Raw genomic sequence first — 27940 nt, 5'->3', positions numbered from 1 at the left:
TTGAGATCAGGGATGAGGCCAGCCCTGGGTGGTATTTCCTACCTGGTGCAGTTCGCCCTCCTGGGCCTCCAGCATCTGTACCAACTCCAGTGCTTGTACTCGCCGGTTGCTCTGCAAGGTCAGCTGGTGCAGTAGTCCATCCACGCGACCATACAGCTCTTCAACCTCATCCACCGCCGGCCTGGTACAGGGTACACAGACCTAGAACCCCTGCTGGTCACCTTGCTCCATCACACCCTGTCCTGAAACCTTGGCTGGGATGAGATCTGGAGGTTGGGCTTGCACCTACCTGTAGTCTGGGCTCAGGGTCACCTCTGGGACCAGCTGCTTCAGCCACGCCAGCTCCAAGCCCCCCTGGCATTGTAGCCATGCCAGCTGTGGCGAGTCCAGCACCTGCTGCATCAGGACCCGTGCCTGCCATAGCAGCTGACTGACTTCCTGGGTTGAGGGCAAAAGGCAGTCTAGGTGGGCAACGGAGAGGAGGCGGGAGACAGGGAACATTCAGGGAGGTGTCAGGTGGGGACACTCACCCCAGACTCCATAGGCCGGGGTATAGCCTCCACACTCTCAATGGCCCCCTGGAGCAGGGCACAAACTACCTGGCAGCTCTTCAGTAGGGCTTCGAGACGCTGTGAGCAGAGGGCAGGCGTGACCAGACCTGCACTCAGTGCTGGTCCCAGACATCCTGGATTCCAGGGCACTGTGGCCAGCTTTGCCCTGCTCATCCCAGCCCAGCAGAGGTCCAGGTTGCTTGAATACCCATCCCCCTATCCCACCCAGACACTGACCATCCGGAAGTCCAGCCAGGCCTGGTGGCAGTAAGGCAGGTCCCCACCCAAGGAAGCAGGCAGCTCCACAGTGGGGATGTGATTCAGCAGGCTCTGATGGGACGGCAGCAGCTCCAGCTGCAGAAGAAGAAGGTGCTATGACCCAGGCCTGGGTGGGAAAACACCCTACCGCACCCCACCCCTAGCCAATGTGCTTCTGTACCTGCAGCCCACAAGGCACCTCCTCTGGCATTTCTCCCACTAGTAACACCTGGTAGACAGAACCTGGGACTGCTTCCTGTGAGGGATCTGAGTTCAGCCCTGCCCCCACAAAAGGAATGGGGGAGGGGGCTTTGATCCCATACTCACTTGCAGCTGGCTGAGTCCCCAGAAGAGGGAAAAGCTCGGGGAGCAAATTCGGGCATCCACTAGCACGGTCAGTCCCAAGGCCTGTACTTCGGGTCTAACAAGGGCGGGTTTCAGTTCTGTATCTAATTCCAGGCCCTGACCCCTCCCAGCCCAGGCTCCATCTCCCAACACCCTGTTCCCACCTAGGGATGTCTCGCAGGTAGAGCAGGAGGCGGGTGAGCTCAAGGCTGCCACACTTGGGGTGAAGCCAGGCCGGGTTGTGGGTGTCCAGAAGCAGCACTGCCCGACCTTTTGCATCCCGAGTCCCTGTGGGCAGAAGGCAGTGAACACCCACCCAGTTGGGCACCCTATCTCCACCACCCCGAGTTCCTCCCCACTACCTGGCAGGGTGGCCATGCCACTGGCCAGCAGCTCCAAGGAGAGGTCTTGGGCCAGGAGGCATTCAGCAGGCTTGGGGAGGCTGGATCCACTGGGGTCTTGGGAAGAGAAATGGCTTGGAAATGCATTGGGCCACCTACCCAAGGCCTATCCTGGAACCTGGGCTTTGGCTTGAGTCAGAGCCCTCCACAAGTCACAACACCCCTCCTTAGGCACCCCCAGCCCCTTCCCAGACCTCCCTGGTCCAGCGCCCTTACCTGATTCCAGCAGCTCTGATGCAGTGTCTGATAAAGGGTCTCCAAGGTCCAAAGGGCCACTGTCCAATCCCCCAGGGCACAAGCCAGCTGGTACAGCCTTGCCTAGAACTGGGTCCCCTGCCAAGTCTCCCCCTTGGCTATCACTCCCACCCTGTGCCAGACTGAGGTAGGAGGACATGGGGCAGAGGGGACTCTCCATTCCAGAAGGGGCTGGGTCCTCTGACTGGACTGAGGAAATTCCTAATGTGCCCTTCCAGCCATCCCCTGACCCATCTGCAGCCAGCCGTTCTGGGGGTGACTGAAGCTCCCTGGGCAAGGGACAGCCTTGTTGCCCTTCCCCCTGGGCTGCCTCTGTTGGTGGTCTTGGGGGACTGGAGTCCTTAACCTCCTCATCCCAGGCATCCCTGAAACTGCACACAGCAAACCTCCAGTCGGTGGTGTGGCCCTGGGAGCCTAGGGACCCATCCTCATTCTCCAAGGGCCGTTCCATCAATGCCTCCCTAAGGCTGGGCCTGCTCAGGGCCTAGTGAGAGACAGGCTGGGCCCTCGGTGTGAACTGAGGCCCCAGCTCTGGCAGGAACCGGGTCTAAGATGGTCGGGTAGGCCTGTGCGGGCAACGCAGGCAAAAGGCACGCGGGCGTGGGAGGAGCCAGGCTGGACGACGACGGGGCACAAGGAGCGCAGACGATGCCGCAGTTCAGGCCTGGGGAGGGACGAGAACGCCAGAGTTCTCCATTCTGCCCAAGCCGCGACCTTCGGTGTTCTCATGGGTCTGTGCCCCGTGGGACCACACCCTGGTACACGCACTCAACGACCACGCTTTACAGGCCTATGCCCGTGGGACGCCCACGATCCAGTCAGGCCCTTTCCTGGCCCGGGACTCGCGTGGCCCTCCCTCGCCCGCCGGCTGCACTCGCGCCAGCGGAACTCGCCGCGGAAAACCGCGAAGCCCGGGAGGCCGCGCAGCCTAAGCCCTCGAACGTACCCGACCGCCGCGACCTCGACGGCGAGGGCTGAGCCACCCGGCCGGCGTCCGCGGGCGCCGCCTCCTGGCCGCGGGGGCGGGGCCGCAGGGCCGCAGAGCGCTCGTTGCCGCCCCCTGGGGCCGAGGGCGGAGCCACAGCCCGCCCCGCTGGTCCCGACGTGGGCGGCTCAGGGCTGGAGAGCACCGAGGCACCCCTTCGCGCGGCGCCCCCTATCCGCCGCCACCTCCTTCCCCGCGGGCGGCTCAGCCCCACCTCCCTGAGTGGTCCCGCCGAGCTCCTATTTCCGCGCCTTCCCCTCGGCTCCTCTGTCCGTGGAAGGGGCGTCGGCCAACGGCCGTTGCACCCGAGCCTGCCGAGGGGCGACAGAAGCCTCTCTTCCGCCGTGGTAGGCAGTGAGTTTAGCAGGTGGGTCCACCTGAGGGTGCAGAGGTAGGGGCTTGCAGAGGCTTCTGCTTGGGGGGGTGGGGGGGTAGAGGGTGCGGGGAGGGGAGCTGCCTTGCCTACCCTGCCAGGGCATGAGGAGCTGTGCCCCAGGCTCCATCAGCAGGGAAAGCCAAGACACCCCTTTCCTCACGACCCCCAAATCTGGCCCAAAGAAAATGTGGGCCCAGGGTTCCAGGAAGCTCCTGAAAAAAGACCCCTGAACCCAGACCAGGCACTTGAGGCTGCTGGGAGCCAGTAGATGTGTCTTCATGGAGGGTGGGGGTTCCTCCACTGCAGTCCCCCTTTTCCTTCCAGTCTCCAGGCCTAGGCACCAAGAGATAGGTTGTATGATCCCCTGATGGGATGGGGGCTGAGGTCTGGGCTGCAGAAAGTGAGAGGCAGTGAGGCCTCTTGCCTCAGGACTGACCCAGGCCCGCCAGAATCCACCAGGCCCAGACCCTTCACCCAATTGCGTTCCCTCACACTTCTTTCACACACACACACACACACACACCCACCAAACTCTGGCTAAGAAGGCTGGTGCTGAGGCTGGAGAATCCCAAGCCTGGCACCTCCACTTACCTGCTGCTTAAGCTCCAGCCACTCTTCTCCTTGAGCATCACCTTTCTTGCCTATAAAAAAGAAAGTCATTCCTTTCTCCTGGGGTTGCCATGAGGACTAAGGAAACCCCATATGTCAATGTGAGCTCGCCGGCAGCACTGAGGCTGTTTTTGCCTTTAGTCAGGGGGTGTTGTACTGGTGAAAGTCACTTGGGTCGATGACCTACGAGATCCCTCCCAGCTCTGAGGTTTGGCCTGACACTCCCCAAAATTTGTGGGAAGGTTGTGGGCAGGTTGGCTGTGTGGCCAGGAGGAGGCACTGTGACCCCACAGAATGCCCAGGCCCTAGGGATAGGGGAGATGGGTATAATGGCTTCCCTGGCCCCAAGCCAGAGCCTCCTTCATGAGCCCAGGGAGGCTGCTGGAGGGAGGAACCTGGCATCAGGAGCAGGCATGGGGGGCTGTTGGCAATCCCCCCCACCCATTCCAGCTGCAGCATCAGCACCCAGGGTCCAGGCTCCTAGACCAGCTACCAAGGAACCTCATTCCTGAGCTGGTCTGACTACAAAAGAGGATCCCCAGGAGGAGCCTCAGAGCTGTCCTGTCCCAACCTCAACCCCCTGTCTTACCTCATCCTCTTCTAGCTTCAATCAGCAGCGGGCCCAGCCTTGGTTCCCTCCCCAATGCCATCCCAGAGCTGTCCCTTCTGAGTCACTGCCTCCTGCTCCCTCCCTCTCTCCCCTGCTGCTGCCCAGTGTTTGCCCACCCAGCCACAGCCAGGCCCCCAGAGGCCTAAGAGCTGGGGGGACCTGTGACAGGCACATGTATCCCTCCTGATGCCAGAGACAAAGAAGAGGCCTCAAGCCACAGGCCATAACTGACCCCAGCATCCCTGGGCACAGGCAGGCAGACAGATTCAGAGCCAGGCACAAAGACACTAGGCTAGGCCCTGGTTAATTCACCCCACATAGAAAGTGGGTTGTAAGCATCATGAAAATAGACTGTGTGTGTCCATTTCCATACTTCAAGTATCCAGCACAAGGCCTGACACAGAACAAATGCTCAGGGGTGCCTGAGACTGGCCAAACTACCCCTGCCTTTCTGAGGCTCACCATCTATGAGTTGAGCCATAAGGCAGAATCACAAACGGAGACAGATTCAGAAGCTCAGTCTGAAAGGGAGACAGCAAAGAGACAGAGAACTCCAAGATGCAAAACCCTTGGATAGAAATGGGGGCAGGCAGACGAAGGCCGAGTGTGGAACATTGGGGGACTGGACCTGGAGCTGGCCCAGGGCGGCCGACCACAGCAGGCTCTGTGGGCTGAGCTTGCAGAGCTGAGCCGTGAATCATGGGGCCCATCTCTGTGGCTCTCCTGGCAGCAGAATCTACACACAGCAGCCTTTTCCACTGACATCATAATAGGGGGGTCAGCCTCTCCCCTGCCCCTTCCCCAACTCTCCCTCAGCCTCCCTTTCCTTGCCAACATGACTCAATTAAAAATAAAATGGTGGCTCTGTGCCTCAGTGGGCCTAGTGATGAGAGACCCAGTTTCCCTTCACCCCACCCCAAACCTCTTCAGTTCTGCCCCAAACAGTGAGGATGACAAATATCCCAAAACTTTCAGTTCTTTCTCACTTTTAAATAATGTCCAAACTCCTTGCTATGGCATTTATGGACATCCAGAGGCATCCCAGCCTTCCTGATCAGCACCCACACTGGCCAGAAAAAACTGTTATCTGATTAAAAGTCTTGTTTCATACTGCCTCCTCCAAATGGAATGCCCACACCATCTCCCCTGGTCAAAATCCTTCCTTCTCAAAAGCCTGAATGCAACACCACTGTCTTCCCAGGGGCTTCCCCAGCCACGCCAGTTAGGGGACACAGCCCAGCTCTCACCTCTCAGCTCAGGCAGCACTGAAGGTGTGTTCTCCCAGCCTGCCCCATCAGGCTTGAGCTGTGGATGTGCTCTTGACTTGCTCCCGCTCCTGCACCCCAGATGCCTGCCTCCCCACTGACTGTGCTCATCCGCTTCCTTCTCCGAATCTGATGGGCTCTGACCAACCCCCTCTGCCCAGCAGTCCCACCATTCTTTATTTACCCAGCCCCAGGCGCCTTCTCTTTGCAACTCCCCCCATCCCCACCCTCAGTTGCTTGATTGTGTGGATTTGATTTCCACACCCTAATTCTAATAACTCCTGGGAGTTAAGATCATGGATTTCTGGACCCCCCATAGACCTACTGAATCAGCATCTTTGGGAGTAGGCCCTGGAATGTCTACATGTTTGACAAGCTCCCCAGTGATTCTGACACTAGTCTGTGAATGGCTGCCTGCCCTCTTCAGCATGACCACCTTCCAACTCCAGCCTCTTAGGGCAGCTGAAGCAGCCTCCCAACAGGTCTTGTCTCTACCCTTTCTACCAATCCATCCTCCACTTGGGATTCCTTATGTCTTCCACCTGGCACCTGCTACCTTTGAGCTCCCTAAAGCACATCACTGCCGATGGCACTCCCCAGATCACAGTACTCCCAGGTCAGCTCCCTGCCACCCCCAGAACTCTGCGGGATCTCCCCACCCACGCTGTTCCTAGCTGGTCTCTTTCTCCCATCCACATTACCCTATGATCCTTGCTTTTTGCCATGTGTACTCTGGGCATTCTTTATGTTGCTCTGTCTACCTAGAATGCAACCACCCAACTTCTGCCTGTGTCCAATGTCTGAGTCATCTCTACACACACACACACACAATCTCTTCATATAAGCCTTTCCAGATCCTCTCAGCGCCCCTCAGAGCCCCACAGTACTTTACAAACACCTATGTCTGCACAGAATGAGACCAGAAATGACATGATTCCTTGCCATAGGCAGGCCCTGTGCTGACCTCCCCATTTTATCATTTAGTCCTGACAGCAACCTGATGATGTATGGTTGTTACCCCATTTTAAAGATAAGGACACTGAGGCTGAGAGAGATTATCTAACATGCCCAAGGATGACATAGCTGATGAGTCCCCATCACCAGCAACTGTAACCTTCTTGAGGGCCAAGTCCCTCTTCCTTCTCTTCCTATTTTCCCCGTGCATGTCTGTTGAATAAAGTTATAACCTCACTATGTGTCAAGAGTCCTTCAGCCAGAGATAGATTAGTGGTTAGCTAGGGCTGGGGATAAGGAGTGACTGCTTATGGGTACGGGGTTTCCTTTTGGGGCGATGAAAATATTCTAAACTTAGATTGTGGTGAAGGTTGTGCAACTCTGAATATATTAAAAGCCACTGAGTTGTCCACTGATAAGATATTTTTCAAGGTTTTTTAAAAAATCCTTCAGACACAGTAGGAATCAAATTATGGGACTGCCGTAGTGTAGGGATGCCTACCCATGTTTCCAGACCCTCCACTATCTGATTTTTATCATAAGCACTTAGGGTAGCCGGCTCTCTTAAGATTACTCTCCCACCCCACCATGTGCAGAGAAACACTTCTGTTCATTTTTCGAGGAATGCCTACCTGACTGCGGTGAGTGGGGGCTGCATCTTCAGGCAGCTTGGCACTGACCTCTGGGGTCTCTTTCTCTGCTAGCCTTCCCCATTGTATGGACTTCCAATTCAGTGACCCTGTGTCCACCCAGAGATTCTCTGACTGCCACTGCAGCCCCCTGCAAAGGGGACAAGATTAGGAAGGTGTGGAAGAGGCATGAGGAAGGGCCAGAGGGACTGACAGTCCTGCCCAGAATCCCGCCTCCATTTCTATCCCAGAAGCCCTGGGGCAGGCAGTTGCAGGTTCCACTTCCCTTACCAGATGCTCCTGTTGCCCCCCGACCCACTCCCACCTCCAGGAACTCCAGCACAAGGACACAGGGCACCCATCCATCTGGGAGATATTTAATGTATCTTAGGTTCAAGGTACAAAAGACAGGGCAGGTGCTAACCCCAGAAAAGTCACCTGCCACCCAGTTAACCCCCTGAGCAATGGAGCAGTGGCCCTAGGACACCTGCATTTTTTCCTGTTTGGGGAATGTGGAGGTGGTGACATGGAAGCCAAGAGGTCACTGTCTCCTCTCCTCAGAAAATTCAGACCCAAAAACCAGAAAGGTCCAGACTTGGACCCAGAGCAACAGATCCCCAGAGTGGAAGCAGCCTGGTCTGAAGCAGGCCCAGCCCCTTGGCCTTGTTTCTGGAGAAAGGAACTGTCACCACATCAGCAGCAGCAAAGGGAAGGGGCTAAAGCAACAAGTGGAGGCAGAGATTCCCTCACTGCCCTAAAAAAACAGACTATATGTAGCTTGGCTCAAGGCAGCAAAGCCCAAGGTTGAGGCCTGCTCCACCTCTCACCCCAGTCCCTCTGAGGACCAGCCCCTTTCTGAACCTCATTGCCAGGGAATTGCCCCTGGTATGGCACTGGGGAGGAGGTGGAGGGCAAGGCCAATATCAGTTGAAGAATGATGCCCTTGTTTTGGGGGCAGGAACGGCTGCCTAGAATAACCCCAAGAAGACCACTGGAGAAGGAGCATCAGCTACCCAAGACTTGACCCTAGCCCCTAGAAGCTCCGTACTGGGTCCTGTGCCAGAGTAGGGCCCTCACTGACAGGGAAGGCAGCAGAGAGTAGGAGTAGGGAGGATGATGAGAAGGATGCCTCTGAGGACCAGCCCAGAAGATCCCTCTGACCTGCCCCCAAGGGATTGGTGCTCAGTTGCTACTTCAGTCCAGGCCCCACTGCCCCATGTCAGGCTGAGTGGGCTCCTCTGCCCATGGCCCAGGGAACACCGCCCACAGGCGCTCCTGCCTCCTATCCTTCTGAGTTCCTGGGCTACAGCTGGCCACTTCTGTTGAACTGGATGTGCCAGCGGGGATTGGCAGCACCTGGGCTAAGATGGGTGGGGTCCTTGTGGCCCATGAGGGGCTGCAGCTCCTGCTGCTGGGGGATGTCAGTGCCGCTCTCACTGCGAGAGCGGCCAGCCTTAGCCAGGCTCGGAGGAAAGGCGAAGCTTGAGTGAGGATCAGAGAACTGGTGGAGAAGGGTCTGGGGCTCTTCAGCAACCAGTGGGTGGGGAGGCAGGCAGGTTATAGTTGGGGCCTGGGTACAGGGCGGGGATGCCAGGCTCTCCAGGGATGAGATACTCTGGTTCCAGCCTGTCTGCATGTCCACAGGCACGATCTTGGTGGTCTCCGAGGACACGTACACTGCCAGGTCCCTCTGCCCACTCTTCCAGGGTAGCTCCTTCTCTGCACAGGTTGGGGAGGGTGGGATGATGCGAGGGCTCGGGCACACTTCAAGGCTGCCTAGGGACAAAGAGTACATGCGAGCTCGTTAGCAACACAGAGGAATCCTTCTCGAGAATAAGCATATTTTCATGAATAGATTTATTCCACAGTTGCCATATTACATCCATTTGTGCTATTATTTGTTGAATATCTTGCTAAAGGGAAGGACCGCAGCTGGTTTTGCTCTCCATTGTATCTCTAGCACCTAGCCCAGGGCTGGGCACAGAATACTTGCTCAACAAATACTTTTTGAACAAATGAAAATAAATGAAGCGAGAGAAAGCAGGAGCCAGACAGGAAAGAAGCCCCAACTGCAGTCAGCCCTCAGCCTACTTGAAGCCCCAAGCTCAGAGACCCCACATCCTGTCAAGCCCCATCCTAGCTGGCCAGTAAGGGTGAAGATCTCAAGGCTCCATGCCAAAGGCTTTGGCTGCCGGGCGGCCTGCCTGAGCTCCCACCACAGCCCTTTGATTGGACAGATCCCAGGAGTGTGAGCTCATGCAAACCTAATAGCAGGCTAAAGCTGAGCCACAAAGGGGATGACAGAACACAGGGGACATAAGCAGAGAATCACAGAAGTGCTGGCAGCCAGGATTAGAAGTTCCTCAGTGAGTGAGGCCACATCCTTACAGTCATTACCGGAAGTCTGGGGTTCTGAAAGAGGAAGCCAGGGAAAGCGAAGCCCTCAGGCCACTACCACCCCCAGTTCTCCAAAGCCAAGCACAAAGCCTTGCTTATAATAGGTGCTCAGTAGGTATCTGTTCATTAAGTCCTGAGCAATTCAGTTAACTTCCTGACTGATCACATTATGAAATGTATTGATATTATGAATAAAAGTAAAACTGTATCCCTTGAAAGACCCAGGATATTAAAAATTTAAAATAAAAAATAAAGCAAACAAAAACTTCAGCATTCACCTTTTGAGGATACTAGTGAACTAACTCATTGACTCATTGGTCTGAAAACTGATAAATAAGAGGAAAGAATCAAGCATTTATCCATTCTTTCCAGTATGAATTGTACTTCAAAGTAACCAAATAATTGATGAGGGGAAGTTCTTTATAGAATTCCAACTAATAAATCCAGATGAAAAGATAGATATCACCATTGTATAATCCCAAACAAAATGCTGGATCTGGCAATGATTATCTGGTAAAAAGCTGATGGGAAACTTGATATTGGATAGATCAGCCTAGCAATATCAAAACCCACTGATAATGTTAACCTTATAGAGAGATAACCAGATGGTATGTGTTTCCTGATGTGATGCAATACTTCACTACCCATGAAGTATTCTTCCCAAAAAATTTAAATTGAAATCTGATCTAGATTTAATTACCATTTTAAAAAAATATATAGGGGACAGAGAAACGTATTAAATGACACTTTGGGGGTGCAATCAATCAGCAAAATCCAAACAGGGAAAGACTATGGGACAAATGACCTGGTTTCTTCAATTTATATTTCGCAAGGGGAAAAAGTGGGAACCTATAGATCAGAGTTTTTCAAACTCAACACACTTGACATTGGGCCAGATAATTCTGTGCTGTGGGGGGCTGCCCTATGCACTGTCGGATACTTAGTAACATCCTTGGCCTCTACCTACTAGATGCAAGTAGCATCCTCCTTCCCCAAAGTTGTGACAACCAAATATGTCCCCCAACACTGCCAGATGTCTCCTGGGGGGCAAAATCACCACCCCCAGAACCACTGCAAAGGGTTAAAAGAGACAAATCAACTAAATACCATATGTGGGCCTTATCTGGATCTTTATTTGAACAAACCTTCTGTAAAAAAATATTGAACACTGGCTGGAAATTTTAGATGTGATAATGGTATTATGGTTATATTTTTTAAAAAAGAATCTTTATCTTTTAGAGATACATGCTGAAGTATTTATTGATAAAATTATATGATATCTAAGATTTACTTCAGAAGAAGCCAGTGGGGAGAGGGGCATGGATGGAAGTACAGATGAACAGGTAATTATTGAAACTGGCTAATGGATAATGGGAGTTTACTATTGTGCCTACTATTGTATATTTTGAAATTTTCTATAATAAAATATTTTTAAAACATACCTGAGGGTGCTTGAGCCAACCAGCAAAGATATTTAGCATTATGAGTGAATTAGGTCTCCACATACAGAAACATGTTAATGATGTTTTTATCCACACTGAACCCATATTGATGAATTCAGGCTCCTTCCCAGGTCAGCTGTCACCCTCACTGGGAGCTCTACCTGAGGGCAGTTGTGCTGAGCTTGAGTTACAATAGAGCCTTCTGTTAGGTTCACTTACCACTTCATGTTCCTAAGCAGACTGCAGGGAGGCAACTGGGCAGCAGGCTTTGCAGTCAGATGGATCAGATTCAAGTTCTGGTTCTGCTGTCTGATAATGGGCAACTCACAAGTACCTCACAAGCTCTGTGAGCTCAGTTTCCCCATCTTGGTTGTTGTGAGGGTTGAACCAGATCATGTATGATAGGTGTCTGATATACAGGAGATGCTCAGAATATGCTGATTGGTGACTATATTAGTGAATGAGTAAAGGGATTGTCTGAATTAGAGATCATGAGGGAGAAGGGAGGAAGCCAATGGCACAGCTCCAGATTGTTCCAGAGGGGAGGGAGGCAGGGAGGAAGCCATTACCTGAGAACTTGCCCTCCTGAAGAACCTCACTGGTGGCCCGAGCCACAAAGATGATCCCCTCATCGTCCTCCTTCTCTGTCTCTGAACTGTCACTCTCCTCCTCCTCAGACTCCACGGTTAGTACCACAGCAGCTGGACAGGGACAAGAGCTGAGTCGGGGTGGCCAGCCCAGGAGCTGCCTCTTGGTACTGAGCAACCCCAAGCTGGCTCCCTGTCCACCCAGGTAGAGTTCATGGTTGGCTTTCTCCCCTGGCTGTTTCTGCTGCTGAGCAGACCCAGGATCACTGGGATTGGGGACAGAGACTTTGCGAGAAAGGGGAGTGGGACTGCAGAGCCCAAAGAGGCAACCAGAGAAAGCAAGGTCCTCAGAGGAAGCCATGAGGAAAGTCACACTTTGCAGCTCCCCCACCCCCCATAATCTCCCCTCAGCCCCAGATCCCATCATCAACTGACAACTTGAGCATTTAGGCAGCCAGAAGGCCCATCAAAATTCAGCTCGTCTGAACTCCTTTTGCAGATGAGGACACTGGGCCCCAATGTCCACCCATCCTTCAAAGCCCAGACCAAGCTCTCCCTTCTCCAGGGCCTGTAACCCATAGTAACAATGTGTCACCTCCTGTCACATATATCCAACTGTGAAATCAAGTTTGCCCATCTAGTCCCTGAGGGGAAGAGCCACAGGTCATGGTGCGGAAGGTCTCACATTGAAGGTCCTCCAGGATTCGGGCTGATGGGCCCCTACCCTTTCCCTCCTCCCTCCCATCCTCAACCCCACTCCCACTTCCTGCTTGCCTGTATCCTGAAAGCCCAGGTCTCGAGGAGGTTTCCCATTTGTAGACTCAGTGTTAGCCACACCGTCCTTCTGAGGACCAAGAAAGAAAACCTGAGACTCTGGCCTTGTATCTCCAACCCCAACCCCACCCTCTAATAGGGTAAACAAGAGGGCAAGTCTTCCTAACCCAGCTGGAGAGGGAATCTGTGTCTGGACTGGTCAGTCCCAATGGTTCTACCATCCCTTGGCCAACCTGGCAAGTTGGTGGAGTCTGACTGACCCATCCCCCAGCCAGGGCTCTGGATGCATGGGCCTAGGCTAAATTAGGGGAATTCCTGCCCATTTCATCTCTGGCAGAAGGTCCAGCTGCTTCCCAGCAGGTAAGCACATGGCCCCTAAAGGCTAATCTCCCTCTGAAGATCTCACCTTACCCTTCTGGGGTTCCAGGAAGATCTAAGAGGATACCCAAACTGCAGCCAGTGAGTCCCTGAGGAAGGAGGCCCCCTAGGCTGGATTCCAACACTTGGTAGCTTGAAACTGTGTCTGTCAGCCTCCAGCCCCAAACACAGTTCCCAGAGAAAGGACATGCCTTCCTGTGGCCAGCCTTGTGGGGTCGCAGCTTGCTCTTGGTGAAGCAGATGTTATGCTTGGTGGACTTAAAGGATTCCAGCCGCCGCTTCATGTTCTGCTGGAAGACCTCCTTATCCTGCCGCTCCCGTGCATCCTCCGAGATGAAGTGGTGGCTGCAGTTGGCTTTGTACTGGCAATGACAGCCCGGCCCTGCCATGAGGCTGGGTGCCTTGGCCTCCCAACAGGGACCCAGCCCACAGGCCCGTCATGCTCACCACAGACCCAGCAGGGTGTGTTTTCCGTCACTAGCCATGAATTTAAAAACTAACAACAAAGCAATAAGGACCCAACCAGAGACTCTGCATTCTCAGTTCACTGAAGGAAAACTATCCCTTATCTAAGAACTCACTCCCCCAAATCTTGCTTTTCCTAGCCCCTGCTGCCCTTTCCCAGTCTTTCTGATTTCAAGCACCAGGAGGTTAGGGGATCTATTTCCTTCTTGGTACCTCTATTAATCTGAACCTGGTCCACACACCCATACCACCTGCTCCCTTCTAGCTGCACAGGATTCTCTTTACAGCTGGAACTCTCCTGCAAGGCATTTCTGCACAAACCACCATGACATGACACCTCAGGCACAAAGCACTCTGCGCCTTCGGAACTCTTTTCTGACACTCTGGACGCTCTCAGTCCCAACAACTTCCTGGGCCCAATTCTGGACTACCCCCATCATCTCCTCTTTTGAACTCTTGCTCATAAAGATGAATCCTACTACACACTCACCTAGACTGTCTCCATCTCTGCTCTAGGCCACTTAGCAACCTTGTCATATCTAGTGGTAATTCCCTAAAGCACTGCTCAGTGTCTCTTCCATTTTGTCTTGCCTCACATTCTCCAGCTGGTCACTTTCCTATACATCCTATTTCCTAATTCCCTGAACCAGTTCTAAAAGCTCCATCAAGTCTCCCATCTTCCTTCCCTTACGTACTCACCCAGCAGTACACCTCTGTCCTGGGGATGAAGGGTTCCAGCCTCCTTCATAGGCTCAACACTCCCCAACCCCAGCCTCCTGATTTTCACAGCTCACTCCTGGTCTTCTTCAGTTCCCTGCTTCCTATTTCTTCCTGATTGTCAAGAAGTCCTTCCCTCACCCTGACTCCTTCCCCTCTGCTTTCAAACATGCTCCTGCCCTTTCCTCCTTAAAGAAACTCTTTTCATTGACCCCATTGTCTCCCCTTTGCTGCCAAACTTTTATAATTTTATTCTAACACTTTGCCTCATTCTCATTACTTCCCTAAATACTAGTAATACAACATCAGGGTCAGCGCTGCCTTCTCTGTGGTCACCAGTCCCGTGGCCTCTGCTTAGGCCCCAGCCTGACCTCTGTGCAGCATCCAGCCCTCCTTCTACTCCAGGCATCAGAGATACCATCTGCTACCACTGCTCCAAGGGTTCCTTCTCTCTCCTCCTTCACTGGCTCCCCTTCCTTTTCTTCCATGTGCATTTCTCACAGTGTTATCCTCGGCCCTTTCCTTCCTGCTATAAATGCTCTCCCCAGAGGACTTATCCATTCATCTTGACTTCAGATATCCAAGTGATACACATCTGTAGCTCCCAAACACCAGCCATCAGACCAGCTGCATTTCAATCACCTGGGGGATCTATTAAGAATAGAGATTCTTAGTCCCACTCCATTCTACAGAATCAGAATCTCTAGGAGGTAAAACCAGGAGTATGTAGTCTAAGAAGCTCCCCAGGGATTCTGAGGTAGCCATGCAAGGAAACCGCTGATATAAATTGATTCCACATCTTTATCTCCAGTCCTTATTTTATCTACAATCTTAAATTTCTAACAGTATACCAGATACTTCTGTTTTTCTCTGATGACCTTTCTGTGAAGAACATGAAGAATTATGGTACAATTAAGTAAAGCTGGTTGAGTAACCACACCCCAAAAATGCTTGATCCATGTTGCTCTGGAGGAAGGTCTTGCATGCCACAGGGCTCTGTCCTCAACTCTATCCTGTCCTACATTTTTATTTTGCTTTGGATAATACAAGTTAACAGGCTTAGCAAATTTTCAGATGACATGAATCTGAGAAGGAGACATTTGATGGCAGAAATGGGATCCAAATGATGAAATGATGCACTAAATCATATAAGATGACATTCAACAGGGATAAGCAAAGTCTTACTCCTTTTTTTTTTTGACTACACAAGAACTGGTTGGACTGAACCCACTGACCAATCTTAAAACACACACATAAATGCACACACAGACAACCAATCATTATGTACTTCCTGATGTATGTGAAATAATAAAAAATATATAGCATATGTATTGAGTGTTCCTGAGTCTGATCAGGCTTCTAGATTTAACTACTAGAAGGAACATGTTAAACACCATCACTGGAATACAATCAGCAAAATCTAAAAAATGGGAAATTCTCCAAGACAAAGTATTCAGTTACTTCAATAAATAAATAGCAAGGGCTGAGGGAAAGGGGGAGAAGGAACTATTATAGTTTTTTTGTTTTTAATGAAGAGACATATTACTAAATGCAAAGTGTGGACTTTATTTGGATCCTGATTTGAACAAATCATCTGTAAAAATATATTTATTGAGCCCTTGATCATGGGACTTGCCCTTAGGAAGCTCGTTACTGCAAAGGAGAGGCTAAACTTGCATATAATTGTGCCTAAGAGTCTCCCCCTGAGTACCTCTTTGTTGCTCAGATGTGGCCCTCTCTCTCACTAACTGAGCCATCTCGACAGGTGAACTCGCTGCCCTCCCCCGGACGTGGGACCCGACTCCCAGGGTTGCAAATCTCCCTGGCAATGCAGAATATGACTCCCGGGGATGAATGTGGACCTGGCATCGTGGGACTGAGAGTATCTTCTTGACCAAAAGGGGGATGCAAAATGAGACGAAATAGTTTCAGTGGCTGAGAGATTTCAAATGGAGTCGAGAGGTCACTCTGGTGGACATTCTTATGCATTATATAGATAACACCTTTTAGGTTTCAATGTATTGGAATAGCTAGAAGTAAATACCTGAAACTACCAAACTCCAACCCAGCAGTCTGGACTCCTGAAGACAATTATATAATAATGTAGATTACACGGGGTGACAGTGTGATTGTGAAGACCTTGTGGATCACACCCCCTTTAGTGTATGGATGAGTAGAAAAATAGGGATAAAAACTAAAGGACAAACGGGGTGAGATGGGGGGGATGATTTGGGTGTTCTTTTTTCACTTTTATTTTTTATTCTTGCTCTGGTTCTTTCTGATGTAAGGAAAATGTTCAGAGATAGATTGTGGTGATGAACGCATAACTATGTTATCATACTGTGGACAGTGGATTGTATACCATGGATGATTGTATGGTGTGTGAATGTATTTCAATAAAACTGAATTTAATAATAATAATAATATATATATATTTATTGAACACTGTTATTTTTTGTAATTGATAACAGTATTATGGTAGTACTTTTTAAAAAGAGTTCTTACCACCTAGAGATATATACTGAAATATTTAGAGATGATATGTTATGAAGGTCTGGGATTTGCTTTAAAATAAAAGTTTGGGTGAGGTGTGGTGGAGGCATAGAATGTAGCAAGATCACTCATACCTTGATAATTATTGGAGCTGGGTAATGGATAAATAGAAGTTCATTATTTTATTCTCTCTAGTTTTGTGAATGATTGAAATTTTCTGTAAGAAAAAAGTTTTTTTTTTTTAAATTCCACAGGTTGGAGGAGACAGAGTTTGACAGCAGTTAACAAGAGGAAGACTTGGGGGTTTGCCTGAATGTAAGAACAACAGAGGGCCCCGGGGTAGTGAGCCAAGGCTGGAGGGATCCTGGGCAGTGGAAAAACAATGGCAAGTTCCAGAACTAGAAAGGTAAGAGAGCCCCTATTCCCTGACTGGTCAACCACAGCTAGAGCAGCACCTTCCATTCTGGGCCCCATATCTTGCAACAAAAGAAACACACCAGTTTAGTACAGGGGGCAGGGGGTTTTGGCCTGAGGACAAGAAGGCCTGGGGTAGGAGGCAGCTGTTGAGCACTTATTCTGCAGAGCTGCAGAAAGTCAAATCTGGAACAGTGGGTTCAAGTTAAAGGAAGACAATTCTCTCAGCCGTAGAGAGAGCCTTGGCTGTTAACGGTTAGCCATCTGTTAGAAAGGTTCCAGGTAACGGCTTACTACCCCTTGTAGGGATCATGAAAGGTTCCCTCCAGTATGGACTGGGCTCTTCCAGCCCCAAAGCTTTATGATCTGCTTTGGACTAACTCATATTACCTAAAACAGACATCTGCCCTCCTCATGCTAAGCTGGTCCCGCAGGCTTCCTCAGCACTCCAGCTTCTGCTTGTGACTCCACCATTTTCCCAAGGCCCCTTATTCTCTATCTCCTCCTCTCCCCTTCAGGGTCAGTCACTAGTCCTATGTGCTTCCCTCCCTTCCCAGCACTCACTACCCAGCTCTAATCCTCACTGTTTCACCACAGCTTCCCAACTGGCTTTCCCAGCTTCTCAGCTCACTCCTTTCAATTTGATCTGCTGTCTGCTACCAGAGAAGGCAACCTTTAATAGTGCTTGTATAAGGCCACCAGACCCTTCTCGCTCTAAAAAAAAAAAAAAAAAGCCAAAGCTTTCTTCTCATTACCCACAAGATGAAGTCCACATGTTTCAACAAGGCAGCTACAGCTCTCCACAGTCTGGTGCCAACCACCTCTTGAGCCTTTGATCACAGCCTCCCCAGACCCACACTGCACTTGCCCTCAGAACTCTTATGCCCAGCCTGCTCTCACCCTGCGGCGTGGCTTGTAGAGGCCTCCACAGAGCAGATGATGCATCACAGCATCCTCCCGATCGCGGCCACTGCGCACTGTGTCAATCACCTGCAGGTCCAGACATGCTCCACTGCCACTTTCCCTCCTGCAGGTGGTGAGGAACACATGGGCTGGGGAGGAGGTAAGAGGCACAGGCCAGGGAAGGGCAGAAGCAAAGGCACTTTCTTCCCCAGTAGGGATTCAAAGAGAGGACCCAGTGGAGAGGAGCTTGAGGGAGGGGAAGGTGGCTCAAGGACTCACAGCAGGTTGGTGACAGAGGTCTCGGCCATAGAATTGCGGCTGGGCATAGAGGGCAGAGTGAGCCCTGCGGAAGACAAGACGTGGCCTCCCTGCAGGGACCAAGCCAGGCAGCAATCAGATGGAGGAGGACCCAGAGAGCAGAAAGGTAATGAAAATAACAAAATGAACACTTATTTTGCACTTTTGATGTGTCAGGTACTGTTCTAGGCACTACATATTGAATCCATAACACTTTGTGGCCTAGGTACTCTGATTCCTGCTTTTTTTACAGTTGAAGAAAATCAGGCCCAGAAAGGATGTGACTTACCCAAGGTCACAAGCCTCTAACTGATAAGAAGTGAACCAGATCTGCTGACTCGAGTCCAGCTGGTTCCCACCTTTCTGTAATGCTGCCAGACCCTCAATGTCAGGACCAGGGCAGGCTGGTTCCTGCAGCCGCCACTTCACAAGACCCTGCTTGTGGCCCCCTCTGGCCCTGCTCTGCAGGCCATCTGCCCATCCACCACCAGCTGCTGGCCCACCTGGTCCACGAAGCTGATGGCGTCCCTGATGTTGAGTCTGTAGTACACATCCCAGATCTGGTCCCGGATGCGGTAGGCTGATCGCCGCATCAGCAGCTGACTCAGGTACTTCTTGTCAAACTGCTCCCACCTACAGAGGATGCCAGGCCCGGCCCTGAGTGCTGTCCCCAAGCCTGGCTGGCTGGCCCTTCCTCAGATGAGGCAGGGGTACCATACCAGCACTGGCTGGCTCTCCTAGTAGAGGCTTCAGCCAGGGGGAGTCTCCAGGCTAGTCCCTGCCCTTGTGGGATTTACACTATTATGGAGAAGCCCAAAATTAATTGAAGTTATTACAAATAACTTTACAATTGCAACCATGACAAGAAATACAAAGAATTATAGAGTGTGGTTGGGATTTTTCCTAGTCAGGGAGGCTGGGGAGGGCTTCCCTAAGGAATCAATGCCTTGGTGAGATCTGAAGGATGAGCAGATGTTAAGGCTAAGTAGGTAAAGGGAGGTGATGGAGTGTTCTACCAGAGAGAATAACATGTGCAAAGTTCCAGTGGCAGGGGGAAGGGGCATGGTGAGTCTTCAGGCTCTAAAACAAGGTCCATATGATTAGCAGGGAAGGGCAGAGCATGATGAAGCTGGAGAGTCTGGCAGAGCCAGACCCCACAGGGCAGGCTGCACAGGGACCCTTGTCTTATCCTGAGAACACTGGGATAGCAGATGGCAGGAGGCCACCCAGCCTGAGCTTGGCTATATCCCTTCTCAGAGTGGGCATATGCTCCATGCTGCCCTGGTTGGTGGGGCTGCTACTGCTGAAGGAGCCTCGGGGGCAGCTCCCTCACCTGTCCCTCCAGTAGTGATAGCCATGGTGCCCCACAACGTCCTCCACTGCAGCCAGAATGTGGTCAAAAGTCTAGAAGGGGGGTGGGTAGGGGGACTGGATCAGGACTCTGCCAAGAATAGGAGATTGGAGGAGGGACAGGCGAAGGGATGGGGTTCTGGTACCCACGTGCTCATGCAGCTCCTGGTTCAGGGTGGGTTTGTGATGCTCACTCCTCTTCACCTTCAGCCACTTGACCAGGGGCTTGATGGTCAAGCCCTAAAGACAGGCAGTTGGTGAGCTCTGCCCTATTCAGTTTCCTGCTGCCTTTCTCTTCCCATAGCTAGACCTTAGCTTCTGCACCAGCACCCCAATGCACTCAAGGTTGGGGAAGGCAGGCCCATGCATTCCCCAATGGGAAGAGGATCCCCAGTCCCTGAGGCTCCAAGACACCCCTAGGGTCTGCCAGACCCTTTCCCTACCCAGCCTCCTGGGCACTCCCACCTGCACAATGACTGTGAAGAAGACTACCACAATAGTTGTGGCCACAAAGTAGTCCTTGGCAGGGACCTTGGTCCTGTCCAGTAGGATGACGAGAGCAAAGGCCACAGCCCCCCGCAGGCCCCCATAGGACATCACCACCTGGTCAATCTTGTCCAGAGGGACCAATCGGAACTGATTCAGCACCCACGTCTGCAGGACTACGCCTGCAGCAGGAAGGAGGCCAGTGGGAGCGGGGCATTGGGAGTGGAGGGCACTGGGAATGAAGGGCACCAAGTGTCCGGGCTAAGGTCTGACAGGAGCTGGGAGAGGTGAACAAGGCAGGGCTTAGATGTTGACAGGGTTGGGACTCAGAATGGGGGATGAGTTGAGGGGTGAGGGGTGGGCAGGAAGGAGCGTGGAAAGCAAACGGAGTCAGCAATACCGAGGGCTCGGAAGAACAGGATGAAGAAGAGGGTGCCCAGCACCAGCCCAGAGTCCCAGGCCCACTTAGAAGAGTCTACGGCCGAGATGCCAAGCAGCATGAAGATGACAGTCTCGGCGCAGCTGGCCAGAGTCTTCATTGTGTATTTGACAGCTGTGCGTGACTTATGGGAGATGTTGGCCTCCACATACTTCTTGCAGCCCAGGCCACACATGGTCACCCTGGGAAAGGAATGGAGAGACAGAGCAAGTAGGGATGGGTGGCAGGGGGCACAGCCTTTGGGGTTTGAGCATGCTGTGGGGAGTGGAGGGAGGCGATGCCCATCATAAAATGTCAGACTTTCAGTCCTGAAGTCCAGAGGGGCAAGGAGGCTGACCCAGGACACACAGCTAGTTAGCAGTGGCCCTGGGATTAGAACCCAAATCTCCAGACTCCCTATTCAGTGCCTCCTGGAGGGGAAAGGGAGAGAAGCATGCTCTGACTAGCTTACCCTCTGAGGCCCCTTTTGGAGTACCCCAGCCACCATGGCCAGGCACCAGACCTTGATTCTACTTCTAGCTTGGCCCACACCCCAGAGAGCATTCCAGGAAGAGGAAGATTGGTTTCTGGGGTACCCAGGACAGTTCTGGAGGCAGATCTTAGGACATTACCTGAGGTTTACCGTCTCCCCAGGGAAATATGAGGCTCCTACTACCACGAGGGCTCAGGGAAACCTAGACTCCTCGTGTTCTGCTTCTGTCCATCTGAGGGGCAACCATCTCCAATGCCCCCTCCCTGCTGCCTGCCTGCAAGGCCCCAGGGACTCACGCAAGAATGGCGGAGAGCGAGGCCATTTCAGCAGTGAGGTAGGCAGCATAGGCGAGGAGGAAGACCAGCAGCGGCTCGATGATGCGGACCCGCTTGGTGAAGCGTGTGGTCAGGGCCAGGAGGAAGGCAAAGACTAAGCCCACAGCTGCCCCGCCCAGACTGACCACAAACAGGGAGGCTGGGGGAGGAGTGGGGTGGTCAGCCTGACCCCTGGCCCGGACCCTACCCATGCTGACAAGACTGCTGCCTGGCAGGGAGTGGAGGATGATGCCCACCACACTCCCCAGGGGTAAGGATCCCAGAGCCAGGATCCTGGGAAAAGACCCACTTTCTCTGGTTCTCAGGATCCCAGTTCTCCATAGAGGAAGGAAGGGAATGAGGCAGAACCCAAATAGCCTTCTGTCCTGATGCCAGGGTTGGGGGGGGGGGTCAGCCACCCAGGGGGTCAGACCTCCAAAGGCAGCTGGGAGGGGGTAAATACTGACCGAATCCCTTCAGGTAGTCAGTGCCCTGCACATTGGCAGAGCCCATCTCCACAAAGGAGTTGCAGACCTTGTACAGCACCTGAGTGAGGAGAGGAGAGTCAGGTGGGAGAGGGGAAGGCAGCAATAGGGACTGCTGAGAGAGGGTGAAACCTGAGACCGTTCTCCTCCTGAGGGGACCTGGGGGAAGGGTCAGAACCCCACTGGCAGCCTGGGGTCAAGGAATAGCAGGCAGCCCAGCACTCTCACCACGGTGACTGCATCATTGAGCAGGGACTCGCCAAAGACGATGATAAAGAGGGTCTCGTTGACGTGCACCTCCTCAAAGACAGCCAGCACAGCCACGGGGTCCACCGCTGAGATGAGGCTCCCAAACAGCAGGAAGTCCAGCAAGCCAGCCTGCACTCTGGGGGCTTTGGAGGGAGAGATTGGGGACAGGCCAGTAATGGGTGCTCTGTCTCCTCCAGCATTCCCTGGAGCAAGCCCAGTCCCACTTTAAAACAAGGAAGCCCAGAGAGGACTTAGGATGGTGAACAGAGCATTGGCTACAGGTTAGGAACTTGCACCAAGCTGTCTGATGGCTGGGCCACGTGACTTCTCTGAGCCATGCGTCCTCATCTGCTACCTCAAAAGATTGCTGCAAAAATCAACCCAAGAGATGGCTAGGAAAGCTCCATGTCCCCTGGAAAGCTAAGATGGCACTGGTAATAAAAATTGCAAACATAGTAATAATAACCGTCAGAAGGTGGAAATGAGCTGCTGAGAGTGCTTTCTTCCACATCTTGGTTCCCAGCCTAAGAGGTGACACTCATACTTCTCAGCAGGAGGAGAGGGGACATAAATCTATGAGGCCTAAATGTAGTATGAAAAGCACCACGTGTGGAACCTGAACATGTCATATAAACACGAGAGCCTCAGTTTCTTCGAGTGTAAATTGGGAATAATAGCTGTCTACATCAAAAAAAAAAAAAAAAGAGTCTTTATGTAGCCACTGCTTAATACATAGTAAGCACCCAATAAATATTACCTATTATTATTACTATTATTATTATTACCATTATTACTATGGTCTGATAGCCTCCCTTCCCTTCCTGCCCCAAACACTTCAGTAACTCACTAGGGAAACCAGATTGGGGTCCCCAGGTAGAAATTGTCAACCTCTGCTTGTGCCTTGCAAGAAGGCTGTAATGTCCACATCTTGGGTTGAATGGATTTCTTGGGGCAAGAAATGAGGAAGAAGAGAACAGGAGAGGGCAGTCTGAAGACAAGGAGCCTCAGTCCAACGGACCTCTCTTGCTAACTTTTGGCCTGATCTCAAATGAATTTAAGGGTCTCATCCATTAAATAAGACAAACTGTACACCAGCAGGGTTGCTATGAAGAGTCAATGGGATAAGGAAGGAGAGAATACTCAGTGTAGTGCCTTGCATTGTGTGGATGTATAATATATATATATTGAAAATACAAAAGCAGAAATCCACCTTGATGTGGCCAGGACACATGAATGCTGAGCTGTTTCCCAGGGGAGCAGGCCTGGAAAGTGGCAGTGTGGTAACAGGACAGGAGGCAGCAGAGTGGTGACGCAGGCTTCCCAGCCTGTCAGCCCACATACAGCTGGGAGCCAGGCCCCTGCTCAGCTGTCATGAAGCAGAAGCCCAGACTTGACTGGCAGAGACATAAATGAGGGTGAAGGCCCATCTGGAGCATTGCCTTGCCCTCCAGGAGGGAGGAACCTAAGATGGAGCTCCCAAGAAGGGCATTGCCCTTGCCAACATGGGACCTCCAGAGCTGGAGAATGGGGGAACAGGGTGATGGGTACAGCAAATCCTCCCTCTGTCAGCCTAGGTCTTAGAGTCACTCACCCACAAGTCCAGCCTGCTGCAGGCCCCAGAGGGCAGTGCCTGTTGTGAAGGCATTCCAGAGTGTGCCCACCACAGCATAGGTGAGGATGGCACCCAAGTTGTCAAAGAACAGCCGGCTGGGCATGAAATAGCCTGAGTCCAGCACAATAGGAGGCAGCAGGAAGAGGAAGAAGGTGCCTGGCTCCAGCTGGTACTCAGCTTTCTTGGCCACAGCCAAGACAATGCCCCCTAGCACCAGGCCCAGCAAAATCAGCAGGCAGCTCTCAGGGACCAGAGACATCACCTTCCGAGACAGGTGAAACACTGCAAGGCAAGAAGAAACCAAGAGGTATCAGCTTATGGGACACCCACACACTAGTTTATGATCTCCCAAGCTTAAAGATTACGCAAGGTCAGTACCCCTGACCTGGAACTAAGGAAAGAGAAAAAATATGCAGTACTCCCAGAATCACCACCTTCCAGAGCTACAAACTATCTGTTGCAGCCACATGTGTCTGCTTCTTGGTGCTGCTGTCTTGCCATGGTAACCTAGACCTTTGTTTGCTTTCTCTCTTTCTGGAAATGTGCTCTTCCTTTCTATTCTCACCCTCTGGGGACTTCATCTTTTTTCTGACACCCCGCCACCACCACCACCTCCCTTATCCACAGCCATTATTTGAACCTCAGCAAATTCTGCGTAGTATGTATTTATGCATAACATAGCTATAAAAATCAGGGGCTCTGGAGTCAGGCTGCCTAGGTTCAAATCCTAACTCCTCCATTTACTAGTTCTGTAATCTTGGGGCAAATAACTCCACCTCTATGACCCTCAGTTTTCTGATAAGCAAAATAGAAGTAAAAGCAGTAATGATCTCATAGGAGTAAATAAAATAATCTACTCAAAAGCTGTTAGCACAGTGCCTATGGCAAGCACTCAATATTACCTGTTTTTATATCATTATGTCCTGCCACCCTAACTAGATCAAAATGCATATCATCCCCCCTAGGAGCACTGCGCTCCTCCTCACCCAATGTGTTTTCCGTTAAATGGGCTCATGAAAGACTCAACAATTTAAAAAGCATTGGGTTCAGCAGTCAGAAGACCTCCAGGTCTTCTCCCAGCTCCATCACTTTCTGCTTGATCTCAGGCAAATTATTCAATTTATCTGAACTTCAATTTCTTCTCCTGTAATATGGGGGAAATATCTATCACAAAGGGTAAGGATGGAATGACATAAAGTGTGTGAATGTGCCTCGCATGATGTCAGATACATTGTAGGTGCTCAATAAATGGTAATGAAAGATGACTTGGGAGGGTGGTAGGGAATAAAAGATTTGTCCCCAGGAAAAAAGGAAGGGATAATAAAAGGGTTTCTAGTGCTATTGCCTATCCTGCCTCTCTGCCGCCTCCAATAAATTCTTCTGTCTTTCCCTTGGTCCCTGAGACCATGAGTAAATACATCACATCTCTCTCCATACAATCCCTGGGGCGGTGCGGGAGGCCTCCATGTTAGCCTGTGTGAGACCTATGCCAAGACATTGCCCTATGGAAGCTGTCCCCGCAAGGCCTAGGACAGTGCCTAGCATACAATAAGCACTATGTAAATATTTTTTAATAAAAGGGAGAAAAAAATGAAACCTCCTAGTGTTGCAGCTCCACCTTGCTCTCAGTGCTGCAGGGCCTCACAGCCAGCTCAGTCTTAGATCTCCCACACTCATCCCTACCTTCGGTCTCCTGTCCTCCCTCTTTCAGGATCCCTATTTTATCCTCATCTCCTGAGTATGTACTGATGTCCGCCCTGCAACCCAAGACCCACCATGGGCGCCTGTTTTCTGGCAGAACCAGGTTCCCTGGAGGCATTTCAGGTCCCACTTTCCGTTATTATTCATCTCGGGCTGCCACAGCAAAATGGAGAGTTAGTCTATTCCTGCCCAGCAAGACTGTATTGGTGAGATTGGAGTACAGGCTGTGCCAGCATAGATGGAGAGCGAGTAGCAATGCTCAGCTATAATTAGCTACCCCCACAGCAGAGCAGGCAGAACAAGGAGAGGACGGAGGGTCTTTGAAGGGAGGAGGGACCACTGGCTGCTCTGAAGCGGCGAGGAAGGGACAGAGGCAAGGAAAAGGAGCTCTATTTCTGGGGTGGGGGGGGGAGTCTGAAGCACAACCTTTAGTGTTGTGAGGACAGAAGAAGGTTGAGTGTACGAAAGCATCTAGTGCAGGCAGCACATAGTAAGGTCCTCCCCAAATGGAAGTTTCCTGTGTCCTGAAATGGACCTGAATTGGGGAGAGGGGTTCCTGCAGCTAGGCCAAGAAGGAAGCCTCTTTAAATGAGGAAGGGGGGGGTGGGGTGGTGGTAAAGTGGCAGCTTAGTATCTCAGGAGATGGACCTTGGGACATGGTCTCCAGGGAAGGTTGCCTCCTCGCGATCAGAAAGCCTAGGTTGGCTGGAGAAAACCATCCTTTCAATGTCCCCACACGTCCTGACCGTCCTCACCGCTGGCAGAGTATGGGTATTGGTGGGGGAGAGGCCAGACTGAAGAGGGATTACTGCGCGGGGAAGAGAGGAACAGAGGGGAATTGGTTCTTCTGGGCGAAGGAGAGAGCTGGGACCGCCCTTCGAGAAGGCGAATCCTCGGGTCTCCCATGCGAGGAGGAGGAAGACCCAGAATAGGCGGCGCAGGAACTGGGTGCGAGCCCGGATTTGTGAAATGCGAACCCAAGTCCAGACACGGAGCAAGAAGGCAGCATGGATCTGGAGGGGTGGGGGTTTGGGGGCGGGTCCGCTGCCGGCCGCGGGTCTGGCGCACGCCACGCCACTCGCACTCACCGATCTTGGCCAGGCTGGCCACCAGGATCCACAGGGCCACCAGGTAGGGCGCCTCCACCTCGTGCCACTGCCAGCGGAAGAGCGCCAAACCTGGGGGAGGCTCGCCCGGCGCCCTCGGCTCCTGTGTGGGCTCTTCGGCTGCCCCCGCCCCCGCCAGGGGCAGCCCGAGCAGGGGCAGTGCGACGCGCAGCATCCCGCCGCCGGACTAGCCGCTCTCTCGGCACCGTGCGGTTGCCAGCCCCGCGTCGCCGCCGCCTACCGGGCGCCCCCGCGTCACAGGCACGTGGGACCCGCTCCCCCCAATCCTGGCTCCGACACTCCCAAGCCAGGTCTATACTCTGAGACCCCGCCCCTGGCGTCCGTACTCGGGACCCCCTTTCCTCCTTCCTGCTAAACCTGTCTCTGCTACGGAAATTCCCCAGTGCGGCCCTCTCCCTCCAAGTCCCGCAATCTACTCCTTGGAGTCCGGTCTCTCAAACCTTTCCCAAATTGTCCCCCACCCAGATTCAGGGTTGTGTGCTAACACTGCCCTCTAGGAGCACCGCGGCGACCCACGCGCCAGAGGGGAAGCCTGCCGCGGAAGAGGGGGTTCTGCGAAGGATCAGGGTCCGGGTGGAAGGGGCGCGGCTCGTTCTCGGCTAGTACCACCCCGCTGCGCGCCGCCACTGGGTGCGGAAGCCAAGGGCCCGGCGGTGCACCATGCGGCCGGCAGGGGGCGGTGCGCGGCCGCTTTCCGCGCCGCGGGCTGGAGCCTCGGACCCCCTCCTGGCCCCCACCCCACTCTGCGCTGCGCATGCGCACACACACCGGGCACGCCCAGCTAGCCGTGAGGGACAACGCTACCCGTAACGTCCCCTGAAACCCCAAACTGGGCCCAGCTCATTTCAGGCTGAGAAGGAGGCTGTTCCTCATCTCCCAAACCAATGGGCACTCGGCCCTCCTTTTCCGTCAAACTACAGATAACCCATCTCACTGTTTCCAAGAAACTGAGGGGAACATCTCTTCTAAACTATGGAAAACCTAGCTGATCGATTCTCCGCAGACTGAGCAGGTTCCACCCAACTTTTCCCCCAAATCTAAGGGACATTCGGCTCATCTGGCCCCAAATTGAGGAGGACCATCTCCATTTTCATACAAGCTGAGAGGCACCCATTTACTTCTCCAAAACTCCACCACCACCACCAAATTGAGAATCATCTTCTCATTTTCCCAGAACTGAAAGGATACCCGGTCCTCTTCCCCAACTGGAAAGGAACAGATCCCACGTCTTCCTTCAAACTGAGTGGAATCCATCCCACTGCTTTCTCCAAGCTGAAAAGGACCCATCTCACTGCTTTCTCCACTCGACGGGAAACCATCCATTTCATTCCTCAAACTGAAGGGAATTAGACCCATCTCGTCCCTAAACTGAGGGAGACCTGGCCGGCCACCAACTGAAAAATGTTCGCCCCACCTGTCCTAACATCCCCCGCGCAGCCTCGCCGCCCCTACGCCTGAAGAAAGCCACCCCGCCCTCTGAGCGTTCTCGGAGGCGTGGCGAAGCGCTGGTTTTCCCGCCCTCGCAGCCAGTGAACTAACGGAATCACGATCAGACCCTCTGATTGGTCGACAGCAAGTCCCGCCTCCGACGCGGGAGGCC

General features: G+C 52.5%; 2 protein-coding genes across 14 annotated transcripts in view; both read right to left on the bottom strand.

Annotated features, from left to right (window-relative positions):
* PLEKHG4 (pleckstrin homology and RhoGEF domain containing G4) overlaps positions 1 to 2286 on the bottom strand; it is a 17227-nt gene extending 14941 nt beyond the window's left edge. For all 4 annotated transcript variants that reach the window (XM_037815545.1, XM_037815548.1, XM_037815546.1 and 1 more), the window contains exons 1-9: positions 1772 to 2286; positions 1517 to 1612; positions 1319 to 1442; positions 1137 to 1230; positions 991 to 1065; positions 789 to 905; positions 531 to 629; positions 290 to 438; positions 43 to 181 (exon numbers count right to left, since the gene is read on the bottom strand). In XM_037815545.1, coding sequence (XP_037671473.1) covers positions 43 to 181; positions 290 to 438; positions 531 to 629; positions 789 to 905; positions 991 to 1065; positions 1137 to 1230; positions 1319 to 1442; positions 1517 to 1612; positions 1772 to 2261 — 1383 coding nt within the window. In that variant the 5' untranslated portion in view covers positions 2262 to 2286. The remainder of the gene's footprint in view (positions 1 to 42; positions 182 to 289; positions 439 to 530; positions 630 to 788; positions 906 to 990; positions 1066 to 1136; positions 1231 to 1318; positions 1443 to 1516; positions 1613 to 1771) is intronic.
* Positions 2274 to 27940, bottom strand: SLC9A5 (solute carrier family 9 member A5). 10 transcript variants are annotated; one of them, XM_037815550.1, is made up of 19 exons: positions 26302 to 27940; positions 23492 to 23794; positions 21880 to 22043; positions 21634 to 21712; positions 21149 to 21326; positions 20342 to 20562; positions 19921 to 20123; positions 19606 to 19695; positions 19439 to 19509; positions 18609 to 18738; positions 18088 to 18176; positions 17806 to 17932; positions 13008 to 13178; positions 12439 to 12508; positions 11647 to 11778; positions 8915 to 9014; positions 7242 to 7389; positions 3763 to 3812; positions 2274 to 2474 (listed from the first exon to the last, which is right to left on the bottom strand). In XM_037815550.1, exons 1-19 carry the CDS (start codon positions 26492 to 26494, stop codon positions 2288 to 2290), a joined length of 2706 nt encoding a protein of 901 aa, XP_037671478.1. In that variant the 5' UTR covers positions 26495 to 27940; the 3' UTR covers positions 2274 to 2287. The 10 variants fall into 10 exon arrangements, 5 of the variants coding, with proteins under 5 accessions (XP_037671478.1, XP_037671479.1, XP_037671481.1 ...); XM_037815551.1 differs by having other exon boundaries at positions 12439 to 12505; XR_005213761.1 differs by having other exon boundaries at positions 2392 to 2474; positions 7242 to 7379; positions 8915 to 9010; positions 26302 to 27937.

The sequence above is a fragment of the Choloepus didactylus genome, chromosome 22 (assembly GCF_015220235.1).
Source record: "Choloepus didactylus isolate mChoDid1 chromosome 22, mChoDid1.pri, whole genome shotgun sequence".
Classification (NCBI taxonomy): domain Eukaryota; kingdom Metazoa; phylum Chordata; class Mammalia; order Pilosa; family Megalonychidae; genus Choloepus; species Choloepus didactylus.
The sequence above is the reverse complement of the archived record's forward strand: the minus strand, read 5'-3'. Positions and strand labels throughout refer to the sequence as shown.